Genomic DNA, 27995 nt, shown 5'->3' with positions numbered 1-27995 from the left:
CCATTAAGGGTGGGGGGTGGTGGGGGTGGGGAGGTGGGGGTCTCCCACGTGTCTTTGAGCTTTACTCCTTAAGCTTTAGTTTATTTTCAATTAAATCCTGCAGTCTTCCTCACAGGCTGCATACAGCCTCAGTAACCTCCTCTAATAGGCTAGGGTAACCTGTATGTAGCCTGAGAGTCCAAACCCGGGGCAAAAAGCCCACCAACAACTTGTTACCTGCTCATTAGGCTACAGACCTTTTTCATGGCAGACATTTTTCAGTGTAACAGCAGGAAAAGCACAGGTGTATTTAATTACACAAATAGCTCCACTTACAGACCCTGGTATTGTGTGTACTGGCTCACTGAAATAACTTACTGGGGCACTTAATGGAACTGAGAAAAAGTGATGGGACATGTCCCCAACTACTGCTAGTGGAAATTACACCATTGGGTATCGGCCTAAAAAAAAAAATCCAGCATCTGTTGGGCTCTAGGTAAAATAAATTATCAAATGAGCCACTGGCCATGATCCAGAATAGCAGGATTGGCCTCATAGGAAAATAAGAGCCACAAAGTTTAGACAGTCTCCAAAGTTTAATATAATTTTCTCTGTTACTGACAGCTCACCTCACATTTCTCTGAATTGGCCTTGGCCTAGTTTGAAAAAATAATAAACATTTTGCTGCTCCAGGGTTACAACATGTTTAGAAGAAAAAAAAAACTGTTACAGTACAACTTCCTGCACAATTTCCAATCATTTCTGGGCTGCAATCTCTGAACTAGATTTAAATGTAGTTAAAATATCTATTCAGAACAATCTAAGGTGGCAGGCCAATATGCTAAGCTTTACTACCCAAAAGTCAAATTGAGAATTCATAAAAACATCACAGCGAGGTGAATTGCAATTCCCAACTAATTTAAAAAAGATGATTAGTGTTTCCTCTGTTGTTTTTATTGTGGTTCAGTCCTGCACATCCACTCAGTTGTTTTCACCTCTGTCTGATTAGTTAAACAGCCACAGTCTGTTCTCACCCACAGTCCTCAGAAAAGGTCAAACTGAACAGATGAACACCTGTGAACCATCGGGTATGTGTAATACGACAGCAAAACTTCCTTGTTGTTTCCCCTAAATTCTGCAGTCACTGAAATTGTAAATGTATTTATTTTCTGCACTTGACTAGAATTTGCAAACCTGCATGGACTGAACACTGATATGCATAACCTGACAGTCATGTAGTTCCTTAGTTATGTACTGTGTGTAAAGTAACTGAGCATGGCCATGGTAGGCGAACACCGCAGTCTGGAGTACAAACATTTGTCAAGATAAAATACTTTATAACAAACTGGGTAAAATAGGACAGTCGAGCGAGTCGATGGCAAGACTTTACCTCACGTGTCCCGACGTGTGTTTTCTTAGTAAACATCAGCAGAAACCTGCAGCAGCCACAGCTGCACATGCATACACAGTAGTGCTAAATAAAGGGAAAATTGTGGTTTTTGATTTTTATCTTCTTTGTTTTGGGGTAGATAAAAACATTCTGATGACACGACTTCTTCCATTAAACTAACAATAAAATGGATGGGAAAAACATCCTGATATCCCAACACACATCCATACAGAGTACCCTAACTTCATTACAATAAAAAGGAACCTAAAATAAATCTTGAGGTATGGCCTACTCAAATAGTCTTCGATTCCAAAATGCTTGCACAATATTGGACAAAACCATTTATCATTAATTCACTAACCAATGCCACTGACTGAGAACAAACCGCACTGTCATCAATGGTGTACTCTACAGAGCTGCTCTCTGTATATGATCAACAATACCCCAAGTCTGAGGCTTGTGTCGCTGGCATCTGAGGTAACAGGGCTGAGGCAGCATGCCAGCTCAACACACTAACAATGAGGCATTAATGTCATTTATTTTCCTCCAACATGGAGTTTCTTGAGAGGACATGTTTGCCAAAAGCATTTTCTCCAGCTCAGCTGTAGTCATTCACTTTCCCCAACTTCTTGCAGTTTCCCCAATATGGGAAAGTTTCTCTTTCAGCTCAGACTCTGTTTCTGGGGACAAGCCTCACTCACGTGCTTGGATTATTATGGATCTTTTTTTTTTTTTTTTTTAAATTGTTCATCACCCTGAGCAGCATTTTCATCTCCCGTCACTCCTCGTAGTCTTGACCCAGTCTGCTTCAGGTTCAGGATCCAGAAACTCAGGTGTTCAGTTGAAACCTAGACCTGTGCCTTTGGGTCTCTGTGTGGCCCGGATGGGCTCGGTGATGCCCCTTCCCTCTGGACCCAGGCCCATCCCCGGGCTCCAGCCCATGCTCTGCAACATGCGGTTCCCCATGTTCGTGTCTGGGATGGGAGGAGCGTTCTCCCCAACCACTCCTGAGGAGAGAGGTCAAAGGTTAGAACAGAGGGAGCAGCTTCTCAATTGTGAATATTATCTGTTTTTCTTTGTCTTCTATGATAATAAACAGGGGGGGCTGACCATTTCTGTAACCTTCCTCAACCAACAATCCGACATTCACCGCTGTACAGAGGTCAGAGAGGAGCAAGAAATTGCATATCTCTGAATCTCTCTTTTCATTTCAAACACAACCAGTGCAACACATATAAATGTCTTCCTGGAGAGACTGTCTGAAAATGTGCACCGCTGTCCCCGTTTTTAGAAGACACTGTATCTCCCCCCGATCTCTATTCCAGAGTGTTCGGAACAATCATAAACGCATTTCCCACATGGCTGGACAGCACGTCTTCAACACCAAGTCTGACTGTGTTAACAAGCAGTTAGTCCTGAAATAATTTTTTGAATTAACAGATTAGCTGATTAACAGAAAATTAATCATCAACAATTTTAATAATCAATCAACAGCTAAATTAATTTCAAGGAAAAAAATAATTGTTGTTCCAGTACTTAAATAATGCAAACAGATCAATCCAATAATGAAAATAATAAATTAGTTGCAGATAAAACGGCAGTGTTGGAAATGTTAATTTAGCTATTTTACAGTTAAAGTGCTTATTCTCATCTCACACATTTGTGATACGGTATACTCTCTGGTCCAGCCTCAGAAAATGTCTAAGAAACTTTTTGCACTGAGGGCTCTCCTCCAGCGACCTCATCACTCAATTAAAATTGTTAAACTCCCTTGAAGACAATACATCTAAGTAATGTAATCATGTAATTGACTTAGCCACATTTACAGTCATGCAGGAAATACACCCACTGAGAGGAAATACGCCTACGTCTGGTCTCAAACAGACAGTTGGTCACTTTGTCCTCTCTTTTCCTGGAAGTTGAAATCCTGTCTTTATTTGTTATGTAGCGCAGTGCAAAGCTGCCCGCTCATTTACACACACGACTCTCGAGTCCCAGGTGGGTCCGAGCCAAACTGTCGGGGATGTGATTTTGGCAGGACCTTCGCCGCCGGCCTGCTGTGAGGTCGGCACCTACTGGTGCTGAGTGGGTGTTGGACGTGCTTGATATCTGACGCATTGTTGAATGTGTCACTTTGGGCAATGGCAATTTCAGCCATTCATAGTACAAGAAAATTTCATGTGCCCACTACCTGAGAGTCGCTGCAAGTTTTAATTGATTTTATTACATTTTGTAAATACGAATCAAATAATTTAGGTTACAGTTACTGTTTTGCCTTTTTTTGGCTGCCTCCTCTCTTTTTGTGCATGCTCTACTTCTTCTATTGTTATTTTACAAGCAAGGGTTATTTGTGTGTTGGGTCAGAGGATGAACAGAGAGAGGGAGCTAACACCTGCATGATTTTGAACATGCTTGCATAAAATTCTAAGTTGTAAGGTTGTAAATTATGATCAAAAATGTCTTGAGACTAAACATCTTGTAATGGGACTTTGGCCTAACAGCATTAGGCTTTGCTACCATGCCCTTCCTCCACCAAAGGCATCAACTAGCCCAGAGGTAAGAAGAGTGGTTTGGGGGGGAGGGGTGGTGATACACAAGTGTAACTGGCTAAGACCTAATCCAGTATCTCTGCTCTGACAGCATGACTTAGCCAGCTGACTCTTGTCCAACGAAGCTTAGGAGGAAAGGGGGTTAGGAGCTAAAGCAGGGTTTAATAATGAAGGAGGAAGAGAGGGGCTGAGCAACATGAAGGCTGACAGACACCCTTCTCTCAATCAACCCTTTTAAAAATGCGGAATGAAACCCTCACTTCTAATCCCAACCCCTTGTGTTTACATCAGTGTTATGTGCGAGACAGACGGCGAGGAGGACAGCGGGCTGGTGAACGTACTGAGCTCGACCAAGAGGAGGGAGGAGAACAAGAGAGAAAACTAGAGCCAAAAATACAATAAAAGGGGCAGTTGGTAATAAGTGCCAGATGGTGTGTTAGGTGTAGCTAGGTGTGCGTCCAATACCTGAGGGGGCGGTGGAGCCGAGGGGAGCTGCTTTTCGCCTCCGCTTGACATCCCCTGTACAGAGAGAGCCCAGGTGCCCGCTGGTCTGTCTGCGAAAGCAGCCAAGCGGGACAAAAATATGGCAGCATTAGTTTGATCTCAAATAACACTACAGAAATGTATGTCGATAAGACTGTGGAGACAAAAGCAGGTACTAAAGGAAATTAATCTGGTCGTAAATCACAGGTGTTGTAAGTTAAAATGCTCTTACCTGCTGGCTGTTTTTACAGAGCAGCTCCTCCGATGTCCTCTGTCTGTCCGCGGGTCCCAGTGTAACTAAAGTGGCGGTGGAGGAAAGAGGAGGAAAAACAGGAGTTAATGTTCAAGCAAATAACACAACACTGGTGTAAATTAAGTACAAAAACATGGCTCACCTGTCCGTGTTCTCTCCTGGAGCCCGAGCTAAACCACGGCCTGTTGGAGATATGATAGTGTAACTGAGGCCCCAAATTCTCATTAAGGCAGAAACCAAACTGCTATTCATCATCATTTCTTTGCTGTAAGTGAACTGTTGGCCCTTGTCCACGGCAGAGGCTTTTATTGAAACACAAGAACCTTTTTGAACATTAACTTGAAAGTGCAGGAACTTGTATACAGTTTAATACTTTCAGTATACTTTTGATCAGTCTGCACTTAAGCAAAAAACTGGGACAAATGTAAAACTAATAATATGAAAATGTCAAAATAGACTAAATTTGTGTGTCTACAGTTAGATAATATGTCTGTGTAGTGTATGCTGTGATCAGCGTTCCAACGGATTCTGCTTGAATACAGGTGTTATCACTTCTTAAAGCCAATTTTATTGTGTTTCTGTTTAATTACACCCTGCTGTCTGCAAACCAAATTTAAGTGCTAGAAAAATTATCTCTGAATTGATTTTAGATGAAAACTGTGATACACAGGTGGCTGCTGTTTCACTCTCAGCCATCTTAAAAAGAACATATGAACAATATGAATGAGAGATTAAGTAGAAAAAGTAAACAAGAGAACAGTCAAAATCAACAGCAGCTACATTTAAAAGACAGTGACTCACTCATGCGAGTCCTGGGTTTGTCTACCCAATCTGTCGTTGAAGCCCTGGCTGGAGCTGCCCTGCAACCCCGCCTCAGATGCCTGCTGGTTTCCATGGAGACGATTCAGTCTGGCCTGAAAACCTGACAAAACATAGTACAGGTTCATCAGTGATAAAAAATTAATGTTTTCAGACATAATCATTGAAATTATTAGACTAGTCTGATCAGTGTAACATTTAAGTGCAGTGGATTAATAAAGTGAGAAATTAATATGAACTGTATTTAATGAAATACTGGGAAAGAATTGTACTATTTTTGTGTTTAATCTTGAACAACTGTACAGTAATGTTGAGGTTAATTAAACAATTCAACTGTAATGACCACTGTCAGTGGCAACACTGACCAAAGAAATATGATGTTCCTTTTTAATACTGCATGCTAAAATCACTGCCATAAGTAGAGGATTTTGCTTCCTGTATGTATGTATGTGTGTGTATATATATATATATATATATATATATATATATACACACACACACACACACATATACACACACACACACATATAGCAACATTGTATTGCCACAATGCTGATCACTGCCTTGTTTGTCTCTGTGTGAAGTGCCTGCCACCTGCTGGTCATAAATGAGACTGCAACAACACTGTAAAATTTCTGTGTGTGTGTTTCCACTGGGTCCCAAGCCCTCATGATTATGCTGTTAACATTAACCACATACACACGTCCCCCCTGTACCTCTCTGTGCTCCAGGGCTCATGAGTGGGAAGGATCCCGTGAGGATGCTGTTGAAGACCGGGTCAGCTAGGTCCAGCTCCTCTGACCCTGTCTCCCTCTCCCACCAGGGAACCACTCCTGCTATCCCACACGCACCCCCGGGCCCTGACCCAGAGCCTGGCTCGCCCTCATAGAACCAGTCGCTCTGCTCGTCGTCACCTGGAAGAGAGAGGTTCATTAGCACTCCTACGCCTGAATTGATTGTGTGACTCCAATGCACTTCCAGGCTGCACTCAGGCCAATAACACATATCCCAGTACTTACTTGCATATACAGTCTATTCAAAACCAAAACAATGGGTTATTCAGTTTAACCTAGAAACTAAGAAGAACTAGAGAACTAAACTGTGTCAGTACCTTGTCTTCCTTCATCATTGGTGTAGAGGCCACCGTCACTGCTGTTACTGACACTGCTGGTTTCACTGCACAGGAAAAAGCAGAAAAATAAATAATACGCTTACGACATTTCCATTGGTCAAGAGGGAGCCAATAACAAGCAAACTCACATATGACATATGATACCTGGGTTTTAGTATAAACACCGATATCATACATTTCTGACTTCTTAGGAATGTTTTTCTATAAAAGTCAATGTTCTCAGATGTGACATATTATCTTAACACAAGTAGCTGTAAAAGGACAAGGGCCTTAAAGAAAAAGCTAGTCTGACATTGGCAAAATTTCACTTTAAACCAGGAAATTTTCTGATCAAAGAATAAAGAAACAAGATGACGAAAGTGACCAAAAATTCAATGCCAGCTTTGATAAACAGTACTGTCAAGCAAAAAGTGTTTGATACCCAGCCCCACAAACAACCCTTACCTGCTGGCCTACAGACTCGCATTCTTGTATATACAGTACACAGAAGCTGAGGCAGAGGAGTGAGAACTTCTGGATACTCAAGGCACAAAAAGAAAAAAAAAAGTCAAAACACTAACCACCTGTCACTCATGTCCTCATCCGAGCCCTTCTGCTCCTCCAACTCCATCTTGTCCTTGGACCCCTCCATTGGTGAAGAGATGGGGTCCTCACTCTCCACCACCACCCCTTCGTCTGCAGCCTCCACTCCCAGCCTGTGTGTGGCCAGTTTCCTCTTCTTCACCCTGTTCTTCCCTCCCCCCGGCCCGACTAGGCCACCTCCGCACAGGTCCATGGCGCCCCTGTCCTCATTCGAACCCAGTCTGTGCGGCCTCCCACCGACGCGGGCTTTGGGGACAGGCGGAGGCCCAAGCATGGTGGAGGAGGGGGGCTCTGGTTCTACAGGTGGGTCCACAGCCATACGTTTGACCTTACGTCGCCGTCTGAGGCTGCGGGTTCCCTCTGCCGACCCCAGGACGCCCAGGTCGTCAGGCCAGAGCGGCCGCTTGCTTCGCCCCATGTCAGCGGTGAGGGGGGTGCGCCGTTTGGGGCCAAGCTGTTCATCTGAGTCACTGTTGTCACGGGCATGGCTGTTGGCAGCAGAAACACCTCCTGTGCTGGCGCGGTAGTCCTGCAGCAAATGTCAGTGTGGGAAATACTAGACTGTGATGCTGATGCTAAATTAAGAAACTTGAATGTGTCAGTTTGGCTAAAGCAACAGCAGAGTGGAGCTAAATTGATACAATACTGACAAATTTTAACAGGATAAGGTTTGTATCTAGAACAAAATGTGTCATTGTCCAAAACTCCTTAACACCACTCAAACAACAAATCTTTACTGAGTGCCCAATTAAGTAGAGACCAGTGATTTACAGTTACCAAAGGATTAGACCAGATTAAAGTTTTACTGCTCTTGCAACAGAGTGAGATATTCATGAAGATAGTGGCAGCGAGTTTTTGAATGGTACATAAATTGAGTTTGTCTGATTATCAAGCTAACAAAGGAACAGAGGGGAAAACACGTTCTATCTATAAACTCCAGGGGTGACAACAGACCAAAATGAAGATATATTTTCTGAGAAACTTTCAATAAATCAGATCCCAAAAGTACTAGAGCGGTTAACAGTCATGTCTTACCCCTTATGATGCCCATGGCAGAGAGTTTTAAACTGGAAAGAATCATTGTACTCCCCCCTTTCACCCCAACTCACCTTATGTTCTTCCACACTGGACTCTGAACCCTCGCTGAGGTGGCCTGTCTCCCATGGCGGGTGCGGGTTGTCCGAACGCCGTTTCCTACCCCTCCGCTTCCGAGCCTGCCTCTTCAGCAGACAGCCCACTGCCAGTGCATGGTCTCCTCCATCACCGAAACCACCACGCGCAGCTTGCTCTGAGCTCTCCTCCAGTGCTGACACCAGGTCATGGACCAGCTCGTCCATCGTCCGGCGAAAGTGCCTGAAGTGGAGGAAAGAGAGAGACACTGTTAAACATGGATGTTACTTACAAGCATTAAAGAATGCAACTTCTGCACTACTGGGCAATTAGCAGTGTTGGCAGGACAGTTATAGGTGCTAATGGGATACTTGTTGGCACTGAAGGCCGTAAAAAGTATGAGTGGGTAGACATGGTTTGTATGTTGCCATTAGTGGAGGAAGCGACAAGCAAGTGTGGGACCATCATTGTCAAAACTGCCCTATATACAAGCGCTGTAACGTTAACTAGCTTAACTGTAGAGCTGGTCAACTGACATTAACAGCGTTAGATGTGGGAAAGTTGGCTGCGAAACTCACAATAGCCGCGGAATTGTTGACATATTACACATTATTAATCTTTTCGTCGAGCAAACTTGGAGCCAACACCCGATGAGTTCACTGCTTAATACTTACGTTAATAAATCCCCTAAGGGTCTAACTAAGAGCCTGCGATGTTGTTGGCAAACTCCTCTAAAATTAACATTGACACGACTCTACTTTGGATAGCCATTTTGGTTGTTATTAGCTTTATAAGCTAACGTTTTCTCGGTACCTAGCTAGGTCCACTACAACAAATGCCCACCTATGGTATCTTAAAAGGCCAATTAACCACCTCAGAGTACAAACACTCGCAGTGTTAATGTGTGATAGTTTTAACGACTGTCGCCGAAAAATAAGCAAGAAAGAAACCCTCAAATACACGGAGTAGCTCTGCTGCTAGCCAGCTAACATAGCTAGCTTCAGCCCCCCAGCCGGCTGATTTCACGAGAGTGGAGTGGACGTGAACAATATGTTACGTCTCAGTGATTTCAAAGACCACCTACCAGCCGGTTCCCGCTTTACCGATGGTTTTTAGATTAGCTGCACGGAACATTAAAGCCGCCAAATGCCAGATACCTTTAGCCAGAAACAACGGACAAACACTGACACACCACAGACACCATCCTGACACAAAAGCTAACGATCAGCTAGCTGGATCAATATGCGACAAGACGAGGACACCGTGAAGGCAGCATAGGGTACTATGCCGCCTTCAAGTACTGTACGACAAATTAACAGTAACATTATGACATGAGAACAAAGCCGCATAGTCAAATAATAATAATAATAATAGTCATATTTTCAGCAGTTTACAAAGTAGGGAGTATGTGCATGTGGACCGGTCTTTAGACGTGCCGAGAATGAAAACCTGGACCAAATCTTTACTTAAGCTAAGCCAGCGTGCAAGGCACCAGGCATTTGGCCATGACAACTGCACAAAATTACCGAAAAAGCGAGAAAGCCTGGTTAAACCGTAAGTCTAGACGAAAGTTTATTGTTAGTGGATGAAAACAGACCGTTGAGATCAGTAACTACCAAAGACAAACCCTCTATATTCAAGTCGCAGATTAAATTCTGCAAGTGAAGGCAACTCTGAGCCCTTCGTTCCAAATCCACTGTATTTACCTTCTCTGAACACTGGAGGGCGGTGTAGCCTAAAACTGACTAGACCTATCCTACCAGAGCTACAGCTGGCCTATCAAATATATACCAAAGGTCACTACCTCAAACACATCAGTGAGAACGGTGTCGCATTAATTACAGTGGTCACTGGAAGAGTCACTGGGTACCAGTGAGACTTGGACTTCACTCCGCGCGACAGGTGCTCTGGTCTCGTCTGAATGTCAATGACGACACAAAGGTCCACATGGGGTCAACAGCAACAACAGGTGTCACTATCACAGTGTTAACTAATGAGAAATTTACTCATTGAAAACACCATCAGACAGGCATTAGGAGGGGGAGCTCTGTGCCAGAGTAATTTGTCATCTGTCTGGCGTGTGATGATGATGTGTGACTGAGGAAGTCCGCTCAAACTAACATTCTGTCAGACAATCCTGACAGGTGTCCCCCCTCCTCAGATGCCTTAGAAGTCAGAGGGTCTGGTGGATGATGACCACTCCAGGACCGTCTCAGGTTTCTGACCCAGGTAAATTTAGCAAGACGCTGTCCACTTGCATACGGCAGTCAGACACTTGAAGTGCTCCTAGAGTGAAGACACAACTTCTCTACTTGACCAGACTTGTGGAGTTTCATATATACACATCTTCTGAGAGGTCGGAAGAGACGAGATCTACGGCTGGGATCAAACACATTATGGAATCATGATATCAGCAGAGGATGGTGATGAGTTAGATGAGGCTGTTGAGCAGTATGCCACTGACACCACATGGAGCTGGGTAATGTGATTTGTAAATCATGTGCATGTGTGGAAGAAAAACAAAAGCATGAATTATGGATGAAAGACAGTACAACTTGACAAATTTGATCAGTGAATGAAAAGGTGAAAATCTTAAGCATTATGCTTTTACATGAATCAAGTCCGCAGCATGAATAGAGCGAAATGAAGAAAAACAGAGCGTCTGAAACAACTTTTTAAAGTCCTGTAACTGGTTCCTAGAACAGAGACAGTGAGACCAGGGGTGTGTGTTTCAGAAATCTCCCCCCTGTAAGACGATCTGCTCCAACTGAAACTTGGGAGGGATAAGAAGAAAAAGGGTGTGAAAGGGAGGTGATGGGGACGGGGGTAGAAAGCTGTGTGGAGGGATAGCCTGATGGATGAGGTGATCTTCTCACCCGCTCTGTGGTTTTCTGAGTTTGGGTATTTGGTAAGAAGGGATTGTACCTTAGAGGAAAACAACACATTTGTCATACAAGATGATAACTTATGACTCAGGCTTATAAGTCTTATTAGGTGACGTAAAAGCTATGAGGTATTTACTGACAATTGTTTTTTGGGACATTTATTTTGAAGACTTTTGGAATAGACAGTCCACACAATCAATGAGCTCTTGATTTCAAGTGATATGAAATAAGGCCTCAGTTCAGTACAGTTCAAAATCTAAATTATGTTGCCATTTGTATAAGTTGTGATCAAAGCTTGTGGATGCTTTTATTTCTTTTTAAACTACGCCCATTTTAGATACTAAATTAATAAAGACAAAATTAATAACAATGTCCATCTAACTTTCTCCTCCATCTCTGTATCAGAGTTTGGCAGTTCCAGCTAATGTTTCTGTCAAGTCTTATGACTCTCAGGCCAGAACAGCCCAAGCCAATCAGAGTCCTCGATATCAAACAAGTGTGCAAAAAAAAAAAAAAAAAAAAAAAGATTATGCAATGAACTTGTTAAGCAATGTGCCCTCGCTGAGTAGGCTGAGATGAGAATGACAAGTGCTTGTACGTGCTGTTATGAATGGCAAATTATGAGGAGTTTGCAGTGGAATCAGTCTTTTAAAATGATTGTCAGGATCCTGTCATTGCATTATTGAGTGTGTTTAAGTGTATAAAAAGTTAAGTGACAGAGCAAGCATACGTTTAACTTATAAAAAGGTGACGAATGAGGGAGTTGTTGGCTGGTTGGTCATAATGTTTCCTCTCCAAAAGGATTCTTGGGAGATATAAGTATGTAAAGTAATCAAATTATAGTCCTACTACATTGTGATTGGTGCAAAGAAAGCCATCAGCTTACAGCAAAAACAAATCTATGTATTCCTGTAAAAGAAGTCAAATGTAAGATATTTTAGGATCCTGGAAAATTCAACCGAATGAAAACACTGCTTTTGTTTTTTTTCCTGCTGATAAATGTTGCGGAGGGATTGTTTCTTGTAGTTTGATACTGTTCCCGCCACTGACCATACATGACCATACAAATGAAGCAGCAATCATGTGCTGTTTTGTGTCCAGAGCACTTCGGCCAAGCTCAGCTCTTCCTGGCAAAGCTGCTTGTTCTTAGAAATATGTCAGTGAGGGCAGCTGAGGGGCTCATGTATCCTTGGAGAATCCAGTGACACTGACATAAAAACTGATGTGGGAACAGCCTGTATGTGTAACTGTGCCAGCATAGGCTGACCGCTGGTGGTATTTTAATATTATGGTAGATGTCATGCGGATTGGTGGTGTGTTTACTTTTAAGATGGAGACGCAGGATGTCAAGTTTATTAGTTGCTTTAAAGGAAAGTAGGCTCCTGATCAGTCTTAAAGTTTGATTATGTTGCTATGTCAGTGTAACTTTCAGTTTTTACATCTTTCACATTTATGATATAAACAAATATATTTCTCCATTGCTTATATTTCAAATTTGCAATGAGGGAAAAATGTTTGGTATGAGGGAGACATTTTCTACAACACACTTCATATGTCTCATGAGAGAGGCCCCAGTTCAAACAAGGTTGCTGGACCAGAATGGAAACCATGTGATAGCACATTTTACATAACATATTACGCAGTAAGAGGAATAACTATTCCAACAGCCTTCCCATGCATAAAACTGCTTAATGTCAGCTGAAGTTGCAGGTCACCGCAGGGTCAGACATTTAACGAGGCAAAGTTCTCAGGTGGCGAACTGCTTCAGAAACTAAACATAATGAATGTGTCAGGTAGTAAACCACAATAGACACACACGCGCACACACATACACGCACAGCTAGGGCTATACGATGAGACAGCAGCTGTGACACTGTGACATGGTGACACGGACTGCTTGTTACGCAACATCTTATCAAACCGCAGGCTAGTTCATATTCATGAATGAATCATACCTTCGTTGTTATCTGGTTGATTACTTTCCCCTTAATTTTATCCACTTAATCACACAGCCGTGTCATCTGGCCTGACAGTGTGAACATTTCAGAAGTGAACATAAGATAACAACACACAGGGCTAAGTGTTGGTAGACTGCGATGGAAAAACCCTGACAAAGACACACATTCTTCTTTTTCTGGTTTAGCCCAGAAAGACCACTGCAGAGTCTGGAAAAACAATTAGTTCCTGTGCACACACACACACACACACACACACACACACACTGAACTGGCACTTATTGTAGAAGAGCTGCACGTGAGGCTGTTGTAGCGTGTAGTCCATCAAATTTTTGGGCTGTTGCCGGGAGGTCGTCCATGAAAAGAGAGATATTTTGTTGTTAAGATGTTTTGGCTGTGTTCCCACTTCTCTCTTTCTCTCTCTCTCTCTCTCTCTCTCTCACACACACACACACACACATGGACTTCTGTCTTTATGAGGACACTTAATGACATAATGCATTCCCAAGACCCTTACCTTAACCTAAACAATCACAACCAGACCCAATTCAGACCTCACCCCTAACCCTAACCAGGACCTCAGAAATGACGTTTTTCCTAATTAGGTCCAGGCTCTGGTCCCCATGAGGACTAGTGGTCCCGACAAGTTTAAGTTTAGTGTTTATACCAGAAAAGGTCCCCATGAGGTAACAAAAATGCTTACACAGAGAGAGAGAGAGAGAGGAGAGAGAGAGAGCAGCACACAAGTATGCCTTAGGAGTACATTTAGTTTAGGTTAATGTAGTCTGTTAAATGTCTGTGTGTGTTTATAACTGAGTGACTGATAAAATATTTGGTTTTGCTGCTGCTCAGTTCACCGCCAGTCAACCACATCCTCCTCAAACACAGTCTCACTGCAGGGTCTCAGACTACAACTGCTAACATCGCATGTGCCACCAGGCAGGGCTGTGATTGGCCAGAAAGATCACCTCACTGCATCAGACTGACTCGGTAACTTCAAACGCTGACGTAGCCACAGTATTTCCCGCCGTCATAGCGGTGTAGCTGCATACAGTTCCCCCCTGTGCTCTTTAAACCGATACATTGGAGTGTCGCGAGGTTGTGCTGAAATGTATCATCTAGCTCACGTGTCGTACAGTTAGTTTTCACATGAATTACAGAAAGCATATATCTATTAACGGTTTTTAAGCATATGAATCGCTCTATTTTGTGAACTTTTTGGCATCTAGTGACACATTGAATGCGACATGTTGAAAACAGTACAGAATTTGTGGTATTTCGTAGCTCTGGTAACATAAAGTAACAATAATTAGAGTCATAAACACATCAAAAACAACTTACATTTTAAGGACACCAACTTTGACGCAACCAGTTAAACGTCTACAACAATGTAAGAAGTGGCTGTTATTTTGTTGCCACTGTGGCATCTGAAACGATGTGTTTGGCAACTCAACAGCTCGACGCTGATTGGTCAGCGGGCGGGTTTTTCGCTGCAGGTGATGATGTCAGCCACTGACAAGACTCTCAGACAGAGACGGTGAGGGAGACGGACACAGTCAGAGGGATAAATGAGTGTCGCTTTGACTTAAATAATCCGTTTTTTGACGCCGTAAGTCGATGACAACAAGTCAGGGCTGTATCACAGGCTCGGACATCATCTCTACCGGGAAATAACTCTTCTATAATGCCTTGTTGTGCTGTTATACGCCGCTGAGGAAACGCCAGTCTCCTGTGTGTTGGTAAAGGCTGTCAGCATATTCAGCTGTAAAAGGTAGGAGGCTATATTTACAGTGTATTTGACTACACTTACCAGTTCAATGATATGAGTAATGAATGGGCTTTATCCGCTGTTTTTCTCACAGCTGTACATAACTGTTATGGTCAATACAATGACATTACAGTAATTAATCATTTATCACTCACTACTAACATTTTCCATTAGCACTGTCAGGATGTTGTGAGTCAGCAAAACACATACAAATATTTGGTTTTTAAATGTATATCCTTTTAAACGTGTGGTTGGAAAAGCAGGAGCTGAGCGGTTACTTTCAGGGGCATGTATTTTCATGTATTTAATTAACAAATAATTCACCATTTACATTTTCCACTTTCAGGTTTTGGCTTTTATTTTCTTAAATGATTAGGGAGCATGTGGGTTATATTTTGTGAGGCATATGGGTTTTGTCTGTGTAGTAAAGTGGGGCTAATGAGACTCGGTGAAAACGAAACACTCTCTGTCCATACTTGCAAAACAGCATCTGATGAGTGGCCTAGCCAGATTCCAGCCTGTAAGACAATCTTCATAACTGCAGCTTGTAAATCCATTAAACAAATGAGCATACCACAGTTAAACACTGGCTTTTTATAAAGAAAATAGGATTTCCCAAAGGCTCAGTTAAGTTGGACTGTAAATAACGGGTACGATTTAAAAGTCAGTTTTGAAGCCATGCAGCGCTGTCAGTGTTGTGAGACACTGTTCCTCTTTTTTGTCTCATCTGTAAAACAAGACAGTCTATTTTTGGATGACACTGCTCTGAAGCATGTAGCATTGATTCACACCAAAAGCCCTCTGCTTTGAAAATCAGCTGGCTTTGTTAGCAGCTTTGTAACTCAATACCTCAGTGAAAAGTTCAATTAATAATTAAATGCAGTGAAGGTCATTTATAAGATGGTATTTCAAGATTCAGACATGGTCATGGCTTCTCAGATTTATATGCTGTTCTAAAATTAGGGCTCCTTCTTTTCTGTAAGGGGCCCCCTTCTCCTGATCACATGTGTTCAAAGGAGGGGGGGTGTGTTGGCATTGTTCCAAGCCTATCCTCCCTGGTGCTGCAATCATTTTTGGGGCCCACTGCCAACTGAGTCAAGGTCAGACCCCCTTCCTTGTTTTAGACAGAAGTTTGAAAGCTATTCAAATGGGATTTATAACATTTGGCCATTGGTGTTTGCATCACAGAAACCTAAATTGTCCAGTCAACATCTGGTGTCAGCAAAAATAAGGTTGAGTGGATGATCTAATTTATTTCCTTGGAAATCCATTAAATGCTCATAAACAGATGATTAATAGTAGAATGGGGAAGTTAGGGATTGAATCTATGTGCCTATATCTAATGATAAGTAGTGATCAATGTGTATATTGGCATGTCATATATCCGGCAGAACAAAATATTGTTGTCTTTTCTAGGTATTTTTTGAATGTAGCCCGTTGTTGCTTAATTTAGAAATGTGGTGAAATAGCCTAAAGAACAACAGCACAAAATGTTATAACTAAGGGGAAATATGTGTATGTTTTCATGGTTTTAAGGCCAGGAAAAGCTGAAGTATTTTTCCATGACTCCTCTCAAAAACTCATCTGCTTCATTAGGACGGAGTGGGTGTGGTAAGATTTCACTGACAGAGACAAAACAATAACTGTCATCAGATTCTGATTCAGATGTTGCTGAATCCTGATTGGTGCTCTCAAGTACATGACATCACCTTTTTCAGAGTCCAGTTCCATTGTCAACAAAAAGACAATTCTAGAACTCTCTAATCTGAAACTACTTTATGATTCCGCATAAGGATCCCATCACTCATACTATGAAACTGCTAAGTTTCCAAGAGCTTCAGTGGCTGAACTATGCTGAAAAAACTGAAATGTGATCACAGCACTCTTTATCTTAAACAAACAAATACTGTGTACAGTGTTTGAATAACATGGGCAGACTAAGTGATCTGTAGGTATTACAGAAACATGCAAAGATGAACAATCCATATACTAATGCTCACTCTGAGGGAAGTATTTGCATAGCAGTATCCATTTCCTTCAAGAGACATTTGCGTTGTCAACATTTACAGTTCTTCTCACATGTCTCTGAAAACACTGCCTATATAGGCGTTCTTGAACTCACAACACTTTAGCTTAGCTCAGCACCACCTTCACTAGATGAGCACAGACTGGTCTAGCTTGGTTTGCCCTTTGACCTCTGGTATCTGGGGTAGCTGAATGGTAAACAGTTGGATAGGATTTCCAGACTTATCAGGAAGGGTAAAAGAGGGTATGGGAAGGTCAAAAGTGGCAACAGGTTCTTTTTACAGTATGTAGGCCATGGACTGCCCTGGGAGAAATTACAGGAGTACTGAACAGGAACCAGCCACAATGCCCTCTTTCCTCAGCCATACCAATCATAGTGCTGCTCAAAAACTGACTTTAGATCAGAGTATTAGAATAACTTCACCCCATCCCGGTGAAGGAGAGTTATGCATCATCGGTGGTTTGATTGACAGACTGAAAGATGGCAGGGCAGATGCCAGATCATAAACACCTCCTCCTTTCAAGGTCGAGTGGGTACGAGGTATAGTTATGTCAAGTGTTGTGGAGCTTAGTGCTCACGACCGGGTGATTTAAGAAGCAAATTTAGATCTTTTAGTATGGATGTAGTTTATAGTTCTAATGCTAAACTATGTCTTTTGTCCTATCTTGCCCCCCTTCTTGCCCTTCCCTCCATCAGACCCTTCAGACCATGAACTACGTGGGCCAGTTGGCGGGCCAGGTATTTGTCCAGGTCAAAGAGCTGTACCGAGGTCTCAATCCCGCCACCCTTTCCGGCTGCATTGACGTCATTGTAGTGAGGCAGCCCGATGGCTCCCTGCAGTGCTCACCCTTCCACGTCCGCTTTGGAAAGATGGGGGTACTCCGTTCCCGAGAGAAAGTGGTAAGAAGATAAAAACACAGGATCTGTCTTCAAGATGAAAGTTAAATGTTGGAGTTGGTTCCAGTCTTAAACTCTCGCCTCTGGCTCCTCTTCTCTCTCCTCCAGGTGGACATGGAGATCAATGGAGAACCAGTGGATCTGCATATGAAGCTTGGGGACAATGGAGAGGCATTCTTCGTGGAAGAAACAGAGAATGATCAGGTACAAAAACCTCAACTATTCCTTAGGTAGCGGCAATTGTATTGGTGTCTGCATGTTAAGACAGAGCAGTGAAGTGCTTTGGCAAATGGTCTAGACTGTTATATTCACTGTAAATCAAATGGTACCATGACATTTCAGTCCGTGCACATTGATTCAAATAAAAACAAGTTTCAAATGAAAACACGCATCACTCTCCACCCCTGGGTGTCCTGAAACCCAGACACACCCCTGTTTACAACCGAGAGGCATTATCCAAACTATCTTCCTCCTCACACAGTCGTAGTAGTTTGAACAAGGTCACGCTGTGTGCAGAGTTGGCACGGCGGCCAGGAATTTCTTCCTTTCCTTTTTGGCTGAACAGCAATCCTCTGTTTATTAGCAAGTGAGAGTCCTGAATCTAGCATTCACTAACCCAGGCTCTCTGACCTATATTTAATGCTGTGGCCTTAAGATTGGGGGTAATCCAGGAATGGAGATTCCTGGCAAAAGAATGGGCTTTCAGAAAACTTGTGGAGTTTGTGCATTTGGGTTAACTGTCAGAGAGATGGTTTAAGGTAGACAAGTGAATTAGATGAAGTCAGAAATCCTTTATTCTTTCTAGTTTTACCTGCAATTGTTATGTTTATAAAGCCCATGAGAGCCATTTAAAACTCTGCTTAAAATTCATGGGAAAAAAATGTTTTTCTCAGTTCTTGGAAAGTGGGAATTTTCAGTGTTTTCATTTGGTTGTCCAAGGTTTAGAGTTGCAGATTTAAAGAGCCAGGCCGTGTGTATTCTCATTATAAAACATGTTTTTGCCATTGTATGCACATGAGGATGTGTGCAGCCGAAAGGCATAAACAGGCGGTGAACTACTGAGGCTGGGGGGCCCGGCTCTAACAAGGGAAATGGGTGATTTATGTTCCCCAGAGTGGTGTCAGATTCCCAAGCCTTGAAGAGAAAAGAGGGGGGGGTTGGCTGTGTCTGATCTCCCTCTTCATGGAAGCAAAACGTGAGGGAGTTTTGTCAGACCGCAAATCATTTGGTAATACCTCATGTTTTTCCTCCCTCCCGGCCTCCCTCTTTCGCATACACTTTTACATATACTACCCCTCCTCTGACAGCAGGAGACCCTCCTGGAAAGCCTTTTCCTTTCCTAGAAGGAGGGAATATATGTCTTTTCACAGAGGAGAGATTGTGAGGAGCTGTTTTGGATTGGCTGTTTAGTTTTGCTGGCAAACTCTCTCTCTCAGTAGAGGGGCTTTCTGCGAACAGTTTGGCAGTGATAGTTTGCAACTACCTCAGACCACAATAGTGCAAAACACTAAGAGTGGAGTCATGTTCGAGTGGGAGTTGCTCCAAATGTTAATGTCTAGTTTTAACTTGATTGCAAAAAATAGTCAGAATGCATTCCAGTGAAGATATTTTGGATCTAGCATTTTGTTTTTCAGGGTGTATATGTGAAGTTCTGGTGCATCTCTTCCTTCAGTTCAAATTACATTGTATGAATTTCAAAGAAAACACTTCTGTTTCTCATCATAACAGGAAGTGGTTCCCTCCTACCTGGCCACCTCTCCGATCTTGTCAGAGGGGGCCGTCCTGATCAGCTCCTCCCTGATTGGGGGGAAGAGCTTGGGGCCACCTGTGCAGACCCTGGGCTCCACGGGGGCCAATGGAGAGACCGGCAGTGGAATGATGAAGAAGAGGAGGAAGAGGAGGAGGAAGGCCCGGGTGGACAGCATGAGGAGGGAGGAGAGCGGAGACTATTCGGAAGACGAGGACATGTTCACCATAGACATCAGCTCTGATGAGGGGACAGAGATGGAGAGCAACAGGTGAGAGACGGTAGAGAGAGAGGACAAGGGAGGAAAGTGGGGGACGAGGGGCACTGAACAGAGGAATAAAGAAAGCAAAAAAAAAGGATGTGAAATAACTATGTGGAAAAGCAATCAAATAGATGTAAGCAATGAGGAAAAGTGGTACACGTGACAGAGTTAGGGAGGGGAAATGGTGGACAGTGAGATAAACAGTACAATACATCACTGAAATGAGCTTTGAGACCAGCTGTATGGAGCTGGAGTCTGTCAAGCAAGAATAAACAGACCAGTGTCTGTAGCTGGAGAGGCCTCCAGCTGTGGTGCTGGCACACACACACTGATAAGACCATATGGAAAACATTTCAGCAGCCCTGTGAGTTTTACTGGATATGAAAGAAGAAGTTTTACCTAAGAAAAGAGGAAATATCTTCACTGTGTGTGAAGGTTTTTGTGAATGGGTGCATGTTTACTTCTGTTTACACCCATGTGCACACAGCATGTGGCTGCCACAGTGTAACTTGGCCTCTGGTGTGCAGTGGCATATTCAATCTAAAACAGCTCAGCATGTGTAGTATGCAGGTCTGGCATGCAGATATAGGAGCCACAGTTGTTGGTGTTTAGGTCCATTTATTGTGAATGAATACAGCAGTTTGTAAATAAATTCATGCCCAGTGACAGATTTATTTTCATCTCTGGATGTGTGTGTTGGATTCATTACACTTCTGGGTCATCTCTTCTGTAGACTACTGTAAAACAACACCGGGACAGCTTTTTCATTCATGGAAGCTTACAGTGAATGCAGTTGTTGGCTCATTTATGCATTTATGTCCTCATTATGACGTTTTTTAGTGGCGATATCTTTATGCAATTTTAACAGTTAACTGATTAAATCACATTTAAGTAAAACAAAATGTTATCAATTTTTTTCAGTTGTCTAGAATATCATTAAAACATCATACAGGGTGAAAACAAATGCAGAGATGCCAGTTTTTCTACTGATAGCAGTCTAAGTAGAGCACCATGAATTGTAGAGACAAGACATATTTTGAGTGCAGGCAGAATGGGACAAGTTCTGACATGATCGTTGTGGGTCTTGAAAATTTTTTCGTAAAATAGCTGAAAAGTGAAAGGTAAACTACAACCCACTGCAAAATGAAAGATGCATCACATTTTATGTGTTTTATTTATTTTAATTGCAGAATGATAGTCTAATATATATTAATGTATGTGTATGTGTGTGTGTGTGTGTATGTGTGTGTGCGTTTTTCAGGTCTTCATCTCGGGATGTCTTAAGAGAAGAGACAGCAGTTGGTTCATCTAGCGGTTCTTACAAACAGTCTGGCATCTACACCCGTTCAGATGGAGAGTGGAGTCCCATCCAGAGGTGCTTGGCTCACACAAATGCAGATCTGCACACACCCACAGAACGTGCTGAAATAAACAAAATAAACAGATCTGTAACTGTTGTTTATCATCTCTTCCTTTCTCAGCCCTGGGAACTCTCGTCCCACCTCTCCCAAGAGTGACTCTGAACTAATGACCAAGCCGTCAGACGCAGACAATGAGAATCCAGCCATGCACTGGGCGTGGGGAGAGCTGCCGCAGGCTGCCACGGTAACCAGTGTCCACTGTGCACACATACACACACAGAGTAACTCCCTATATATTTGTAGTAGTCTTTGTTATGTTGAAGTTAGATCATGCTAGATCGTCCTATTCCCTGTTTCTCCAGCCATCCTTCCTCCCAGTCAAATCCGACCCTCCACCAGTCTGCCCTGTATCCATCCCCGTGTCTGAAAGCACGCATTTCCGAGTCATTACTCACGAGACGTCTTCAGAACAGTGTGGGCCCTGCTCCGAGATATCGGCACTCAGGCTGCTGATGTCCGAGGAGACCGAGGTCACAGAGCAAACGGTCGTCACAGTCGGGATGGAGTCAGAATCCACGAGGATGGAGTCCCAGACGGTAACATCAGAGACACAGGTTACAACAGCAGCGGGAAGTGTGGCAGCTGGTATGATGGCCGACATGGAGGAGACGATGTCGCGTCCGTTTGGCAAGACCGACTCTCCATCCAAGAGAAAAGGTAGATGTCAGTTGTCTACACAGCCATCATTTAATTCGCTGAGGTTTTAAGCTGTCAGCTGTAGTTATCCCAGCTCAGTGGAATTTAACTTGTGGTGTTAAAATCTCCAAAAAATTACATTTGGAAGGTTTCTCTAAATATAATGATAGTTACTCATGATCACCCAACCCCATATTGTGCTGTTGAGGTTTTAAGAATCATTTCTTTGGTGTACCACAACCCAAGTGTGACCAAGTCAAAACCCCACTGTCAAACGATTTTCTCCTGAATAAACCAAGCAGAAAAACAAGTTCTAAGAAGCTGAAAACTTATTTCAACTGAGTCTTTGCTCTGTTGCAGACAAGAGGAGCCGCCATCTTGGATCTGATGGAATTTACCTGGATGACATCACAGAGCTCGAGCCTGAAGTGGCGGCCCTTTATTTCCCTAAGAGGTACATGGACACACACATGCACACTGGATCATAACGTTTTGTGTGATAAAAGTTTTAACACAGCGATGACTCTCCTCTTACTGCGACAGCGGCCCAACAGCGAGGAGCATCTCAGACCCGGGCCTCCACAGCACCAGTCTGTCCCCGCAGTCAGTCAGCTCTGGAGGAGACAGCGGCGTGGACAGCTTCTGTGACCACATGTCCGACTTGCCGTCCATCGCCATCTCCCTGTGCGGAGGGCTCACCGACAACAGGGAGATCACTAAAGGTACAGATTCTCATACTGACACAGGATGACTGCAAGCTACAGTAGATGTCACACACAGAGGCAAAGGAACAATGAGCACAAAATGTATTTGTGTGTGTCATTACAGAGCAATTCCATGAGAAGATAATCTCCTACCAGCAGTTCGCAGAGAACCCCTCCATCATCGACGATCCCAACTTAGTTGTAAAAATCGGCTCCAAGTAAGACACTCTCATTTGCTCAAATAAGAAAATGCTTGTGATCTCAATATATTGAAACAGAAAGGCGATTAGCTGTTTATGATCCATGCTATACTGTATGGGTTTAACTGCCACATACTGCAGCAAATATTACAGTGTTTGCAGTAGTCTTTGGGTTCATGAGGAGGTTTTTGCAAAGAAATTTTGCTGACAGAGGATGTATTTTGCAGCATTTACGGAACTGATATAAATAAATGTTGTTTTCTCCCTCAGATACTATAATTGGAGCACTGCGGCTCCACTTATGCTGGCTATGCAAGCCTTTCAGAAACCTCTGCCAAAGGTAAGAAATTGATATGCACACATAGCGCAGATCCCAATGACTCAAGCCATAGGTTGGTTATGTTACCTAAATACCACCCCCACCCCCACCCCCTTTTGGCTGAAACTGGTACTGCATCCTGTATGTCTATAGCTCTGTACACACTGCTTTATATCTTGTGTAGAATCTACTGCATAACCTGAAACCTAACGTCTTAAATGCTCTGTTATTGAAACCTCAAACAGACAAACATCCACTGAATCTGCATCAAGTTAAACTTTGTCTTTCCCTCTTTTTTCCCTCCCTCTTATTTTATCACTCCCTCCTTCTCTCCACCATTGCTACATCCATTCATCCATCAATTAGTCCTCTTGCCTCACTTATATCCACTCAGCCATGGAGTTCCTTCTTTGTTGTCTGACTGATGTGCTGGGCTACAGCTCTGTATGTCAGAAAGAGCACTTATTTTTTTCTCATCTCATGCCCCTTTCTCCTGTTTTTGCTTCCTCTACCTCCCTCATTCTCCCTTCCCGCACCCTTGTGCTTTATCTCCCACTCCGCCACTTTATATTTTCCCCCCCCCATTCCAGCCACAGACACATTGTTGTTTCTGTGTTACCGTTTGTTGATTTATGGTCTGGTTTCAGTTTTTTAAGTGTGTTTTTTATGGTGTTGTGTTGTGGTTGCTTGGGGTTGTGTGTGTGCGTGTGTGTGTGTGTGCGTGTGTGTGGGCTCTGCTCCAGACTGCAGTGGAAAACATCATGAAGGAGAAAATGCCCAAGAAAGGAGGGAGGTGGTGGTTCTCCTGGAGAGGCCGAAACAGCAGCACCAAATCGGTAATCTCTACATGTCTGTTGATAAAGTAAAAGTTTCTGTAGGTGCTGCTCTTTTCTTGGTCTGTGGCAGCCATGTTGATTACAAACAAGCTACTATATAATTCCAGACCTACCTGACACTGGGATTATTAGTTATTTTGCAGCTTAGCACTGTCTCTTCTCTTGTAGGATTCGGTCTCACAGTGTGGGGCCTGCGGCTCTGATGAGCAGGCTGGTAAACTGACAAGCAGGTAAGAAACCTAAAAACATACCTGGCTAAAAAAATATGGTTGCCAAGGAGTAAACAGCCTAAGTGATTAACTCTCCTGTAAATATCAACCTCTGTCTGAAAACAGGCATAAAGAAGAATCGTCCTCAAGTGACGAGGACCACCGAGCAGCCAACCAGAGCTCTCCCTCCACCCAATCAGAGCCTGGGCTCGCATCAGGAGGCGTGTCTTATAAGAAAACACTACGACTCACATCAGAGCAGCTGGTGAGGAGTTTGGTCTGAACTTTTTTAGTTATTATAAGAGCTCTTACATTCAGATATCATTCTCACTGTCTGTCTCTCTCTCTCTCTCTCTCACACACACACACACATACACACACAGATGTCTCTCCAGCTGCAGGACGGTCCCAACGATGTTGTGTTCAGTGTGACCACTCAGTACCAGGGAACCTGTCGCTGTCAGGGAACCATCTACCTCTGGAACTGGGACGACAAGATAATAATCTCAGACATAGATGGAACTATCACCAGGTGAGTGATACATGTGAATATGTACATATGTTTACATCTGGCTCTATCACATAGTTGAACTTAGTTTGGAGTGAAAATGGATATACATACACATGCCCCCAAGTGGCAGAGTCATCTGCAAGCTGCACATCCGTATCTCTGTGGCCTAAATGACTTTTTAATGGCTAGGAGGATTCAGCGGGATGAAATAATCATTTCATAGCAGTGTCGTTTGTCATTTTCATTCACTGTTGATAATGAGGTAGTTTTCCATTTTTGTCTGAAGATTAAATACAGTTCCCTGTGAGCCAAGATTGAATCTTTGATTTTTCCCCACTGAGATAAATGACATAGAGTCAGCAGATGGTCGGCCCGCTCCAGCTAATCTAACTTTTCCTTCTTTCACCTTCTATTGCCCTTAGAACAACACTTTTATGCTAAATTTATTTGACCAGGAAATGTATTTGTAATAGTGTTTTTGACTGTAAAGAATAATCACATGTTCAAATATCACTTTTGTGTTCGTCTGAAGGTCTGACACATTGGGCCATATCCTGCCCACGCTGGGGAAAGACTGGACCCACCAGGGCATTGCACACCTCTACCACAAAGTCAGCCAGTAAGCAGTAATTAATTAACACATTACAAACATAACTGATTGAGTAAAACAGATCTGCAGTCATTACCATAAAGTGTTAAATATTAATCCCTCTCTCTCTGTCTTTCCCCATCAGAAATGGCTACAAGTTCCTATACTGCTCAGCTCGTGCTATTGGCATGGCTGACATGACCAGAGGATACCTCCACTGGGTCAATGAGAGAGGCACCATGCTTCCTATGGGCCCCGTTCTTCTGAGCCCCAGCAGCCTCTTTTCAGCCCTGCACAGGTCTCTCGTCCACACGAACACACACATGCACATATTTCTTTAAATGAACCTTTCACAGCTGTGTGATCTGAGCGTTGAGCTCTGATTGTTAGTTGCTGTTACATCCTTATTGTGTATGTGTTTTTGACAGGGAGGTGATTGAGAAGAAACCAGAGAAGTTCAAGGTGGAGTGTCTGACTGATATCAAGAACCTCTTCTACCCCAACACACAGCCTTTCTACGCAGCGTTTGGCAACAGGCCGACGGTACACACACACACCACACACACACACCACACACACACACACACACACATCTGAACATCTTGTATACAGTGTAATTTAGATATATATTCACATTAACATTAAATACCTTTCTCTTTTTATGTTTGTAGGATGTATACTCCTATAAAGAGGTAGGAGTGCCACTGAACAGGATTTTTACAGTCAACCCCAAAGGTGAGCTGGTGCAGGAGCACGCAAAGACCAACATCTCATCGTAAGTCCTGCGTCAGGTTTACATCATCTATACTGAAATATTGTCACTCCTTTAGAGAAAATATTAAATTTGCTCAATTAATGCATCTGATCTTTGTATTCGCCTCTCCTCCCTTCAGCTACGCACGTCTGGGCGAGGTGGTGGACCACGTGTTCCCCCTGAAGATGAGGGCCTCCTCCTCAGACTTCCCCTGCTCGGACACCTACAGCCACTTCACCTACTGGAGGGAGCAGCTCCCCCGGGTGGATCATCAGGGAACTACACCTCCACACACTCCCACCCCAAGCAGCTGACGGTCTGCAGCCTGCTGCTGAGCGACTCCCAGCTGGGGGCCGGAGCACTGATTGACTGACTGAAGGTGCACTTGAGATGTAGCAGTTGTGTGGAGGTCAATGGTTGCGTGTGTGATATGTATTTGTAGATTTTTGTAATTTGTAGATGGAACACTTTTTTAATGCACAGCAGAGGGTCAACTCAGTAGGCCGACCTGCTGTGAATAGTCTTATAACGCACAATATGGATGTAAGCGCACTTTTATCTAAAGGTGGCCTCTGTGGTCATCTGACTAGATGTATGTATATGAAAATTATAATAATTTATTCAGGCAGCTTAGCACATATATTATTTTGAGTGTTGACATTATTTTAGTAGCTATACTTTCTATTTATGCACATGATTTCATACGATATTTAACAGACATCATCTGTTAATAAGTGCTTCATACAGAACACAACCATACTGTGCATACTTCAGAGAGCAAGTTACTTAAACTTGTGCCAAATCTAGAATTTATTTTCTTACTCTGAACATTTTCAGTCAAGACTGTTATAGATCATCAATCAGTGTAGAAATGCAAATGAACACATGCACGTTAGTTTTACGTTAGCTACATTTGTGTTATTCTGTTTGACAGAAATCAATCAAGTCAGTATTAATTATTAGTACATTGAAATGTATCAGAGCACAATGAATGAATGAGTGTGTATGTAGCTTTGTTAGCTAACAAAAGGTTTGTTATAAAGAGGGTTAAATGAATATTTATTGTTGAAAGTGATGCTGACTGGAACAGAAAGCACAACCTTTATAATCGTCATAACCATCAGTTTACTCTAAAAAGTCAATCATTCTGTACCTGTGAGAAGAATTGCTCAGTCATTTTGTTTTTCTATGCAAGTCACTGTGTGAGTGTGTCTTGATCAAAATGTCATTCTTGTGGTGGCCTTCATGAAACACCTTTTAATTTATTTATACACTTCAAGTTCATACAGAAACACACTGTTAACGTGACCCACTCTCTAAGATTACACTTAGGTTTCAAAAGGTATGTTTTATTTATTTCTAAAAATCATCTGACTGCAGCTTTCCATTGGTTCCTTTACTGTATTGTTACTGCCATTCCTCGTGGAATATCACTTATAGCAAAACCCTACTCTGAAAATCCTCCACAGCCACAGGATTTAAATGGATGTCTGACCTTTTTTTCTAAGTTCCAGATATTTGAAGAGGGATCCTTATTTCTCATACCACAGACAATATGAGGTCATTAATGTGAGCTGCTATCATGGTGATCTGTATCAGTGGATGTATTATGAACAAAAACCATGTGACTAGTATCATAATGTTACAATAGGTGTGAGTAAGCCTATAGTTTATGAGAGGATGTGTATATAATGCTTTAATATTGTTATTATTCTTTCCATGAAAGAGCTAAAATAGCTGTGAACATGATCAGTAATTTACTCATTCACTCCCTCCATCCCTTTTCCTGACCAGTTCGCTGTTAAATTAATGTAATCAAACTCAATAAAAATGCCTTGATACAGCAGTGAGTGTGTATTAATATACATTGACTTCAGAATTATTTTTTCTGAACGATGATGTTGAGTTGCTCTGGGGTTTTCACTGAAATCCAGTAAGATCAACTATCTTGCATCTCTTTACTTGTCTCTCATCAGTGT

General features: G+C 42.8%; 2 protein-coding genes across 5 annotated transcripts; one reads left to right on the top strand and one right to left on the bottom strand.

Moving 5' to 3' along the window:
- Nucleotides 1–60: 60 nt before the first annotated feature.
- gpatch2 (G patch domain containing 2) lies at nt 61–14579 on the bottom strand. 2 transcript variants are annotated; one of them, XM_018696120.2, is made up of 10 exons: nt 14479–14579; nt 8297–8540; nt 7169–7716; nt 6585–6649; nt 6190–6387; nt 5456–5576; nt 4797–4836; nt 4634–4698; nt 4384–4472; nt 61–2376 (listed from the first exon to the last, which is right to left on the bottom strand). In XM_018696120.2, the coding sequence occupies exons 1-10, from the start codon at nt 14562–14564 to the stop codon at nt 2207–2209; spliced, it is 1626 nt and encodes a 541-aa protein (XP_018551636.1). In that variant the 5' UTR covers nt 14565–14579; the 3' UTR covers nt 61–2206. The 2 variants fall into 2 exon arrangements, with proteins under 2 accessions (XP_018551636.1, XP_018551637.1); XM_018696121.2 differs by lacking the exon at nt 14479–14579 and adding an exon at nt 9382–9559 and having other exon boundaries at nt 7166–7716.
- On the top strand, nt 10421–27862 carry LOC108896846 (phosphatidate phosphatase LPIN1). 3 transcript variants are annotated; one of them, XM_018696115.2, is made up of 20 exons: nt 10421–10776; nt 17628–17831; nt 17937–18032; nt 19557–19846; nt 21099–21212; nt 21319–21442; nt 21561–21915; nt 22255–22348; nt 22438–22616; nt 22723–22816; nt 23069–23138; nt 23861–23953; nt 24122–24183; nt 24289–24427; nt 24546–24694; nt 25206–25292; nt 25408–25560; nt 25691–25805; nt 25934–26037; nt 26156–27862. In XM_018696115.2, exons 1-20 carry the CDS (start codon nt 10702–10704, stop codon nt 26328–26330), a joined length of 2772 nt encoding a protein of 923 aa, XP_018551631.1. In that variant the 5' UTR covers nt 10421–10701; the 3' UTR covers nt 26331–27862. The 3 variants fall into 3 exon arrangements, with proteins under 3 accessions (XP_018551631.1, XP_018551632.1, XP_018551633.1); XM_018696116.2 differs by lacking the exon at nt 10421–10776 and adding an exon at nt 14652–14908; XM_018696117.2 differs by lacking the exon at nt 10421–10776 and adding an exon at nt 15881–16005.
- Nucleotides 27863–27995: the final 133 nt, after the last annotated feature.

This window comes from Lates calcarifer, linkage group LG7_1 (genome assembly GCF_001640805.2).
Source record: "Lates calcarifer isolate ASB-BC8 linkage group LG7_1, TLL_Latcal_v3, whole genome shotgun sequence".
Lineage (NCBI taxonomy): Eukaryota > Metazoa > Chordata > Actinopteri > Centropomidae > Lates > Lates calcarifer.
The sequence above is the reverse complement of the archived record's forward strand: the minus strand, read 5'-3'. Positions and strand labels throughout refer to the sequence as shown.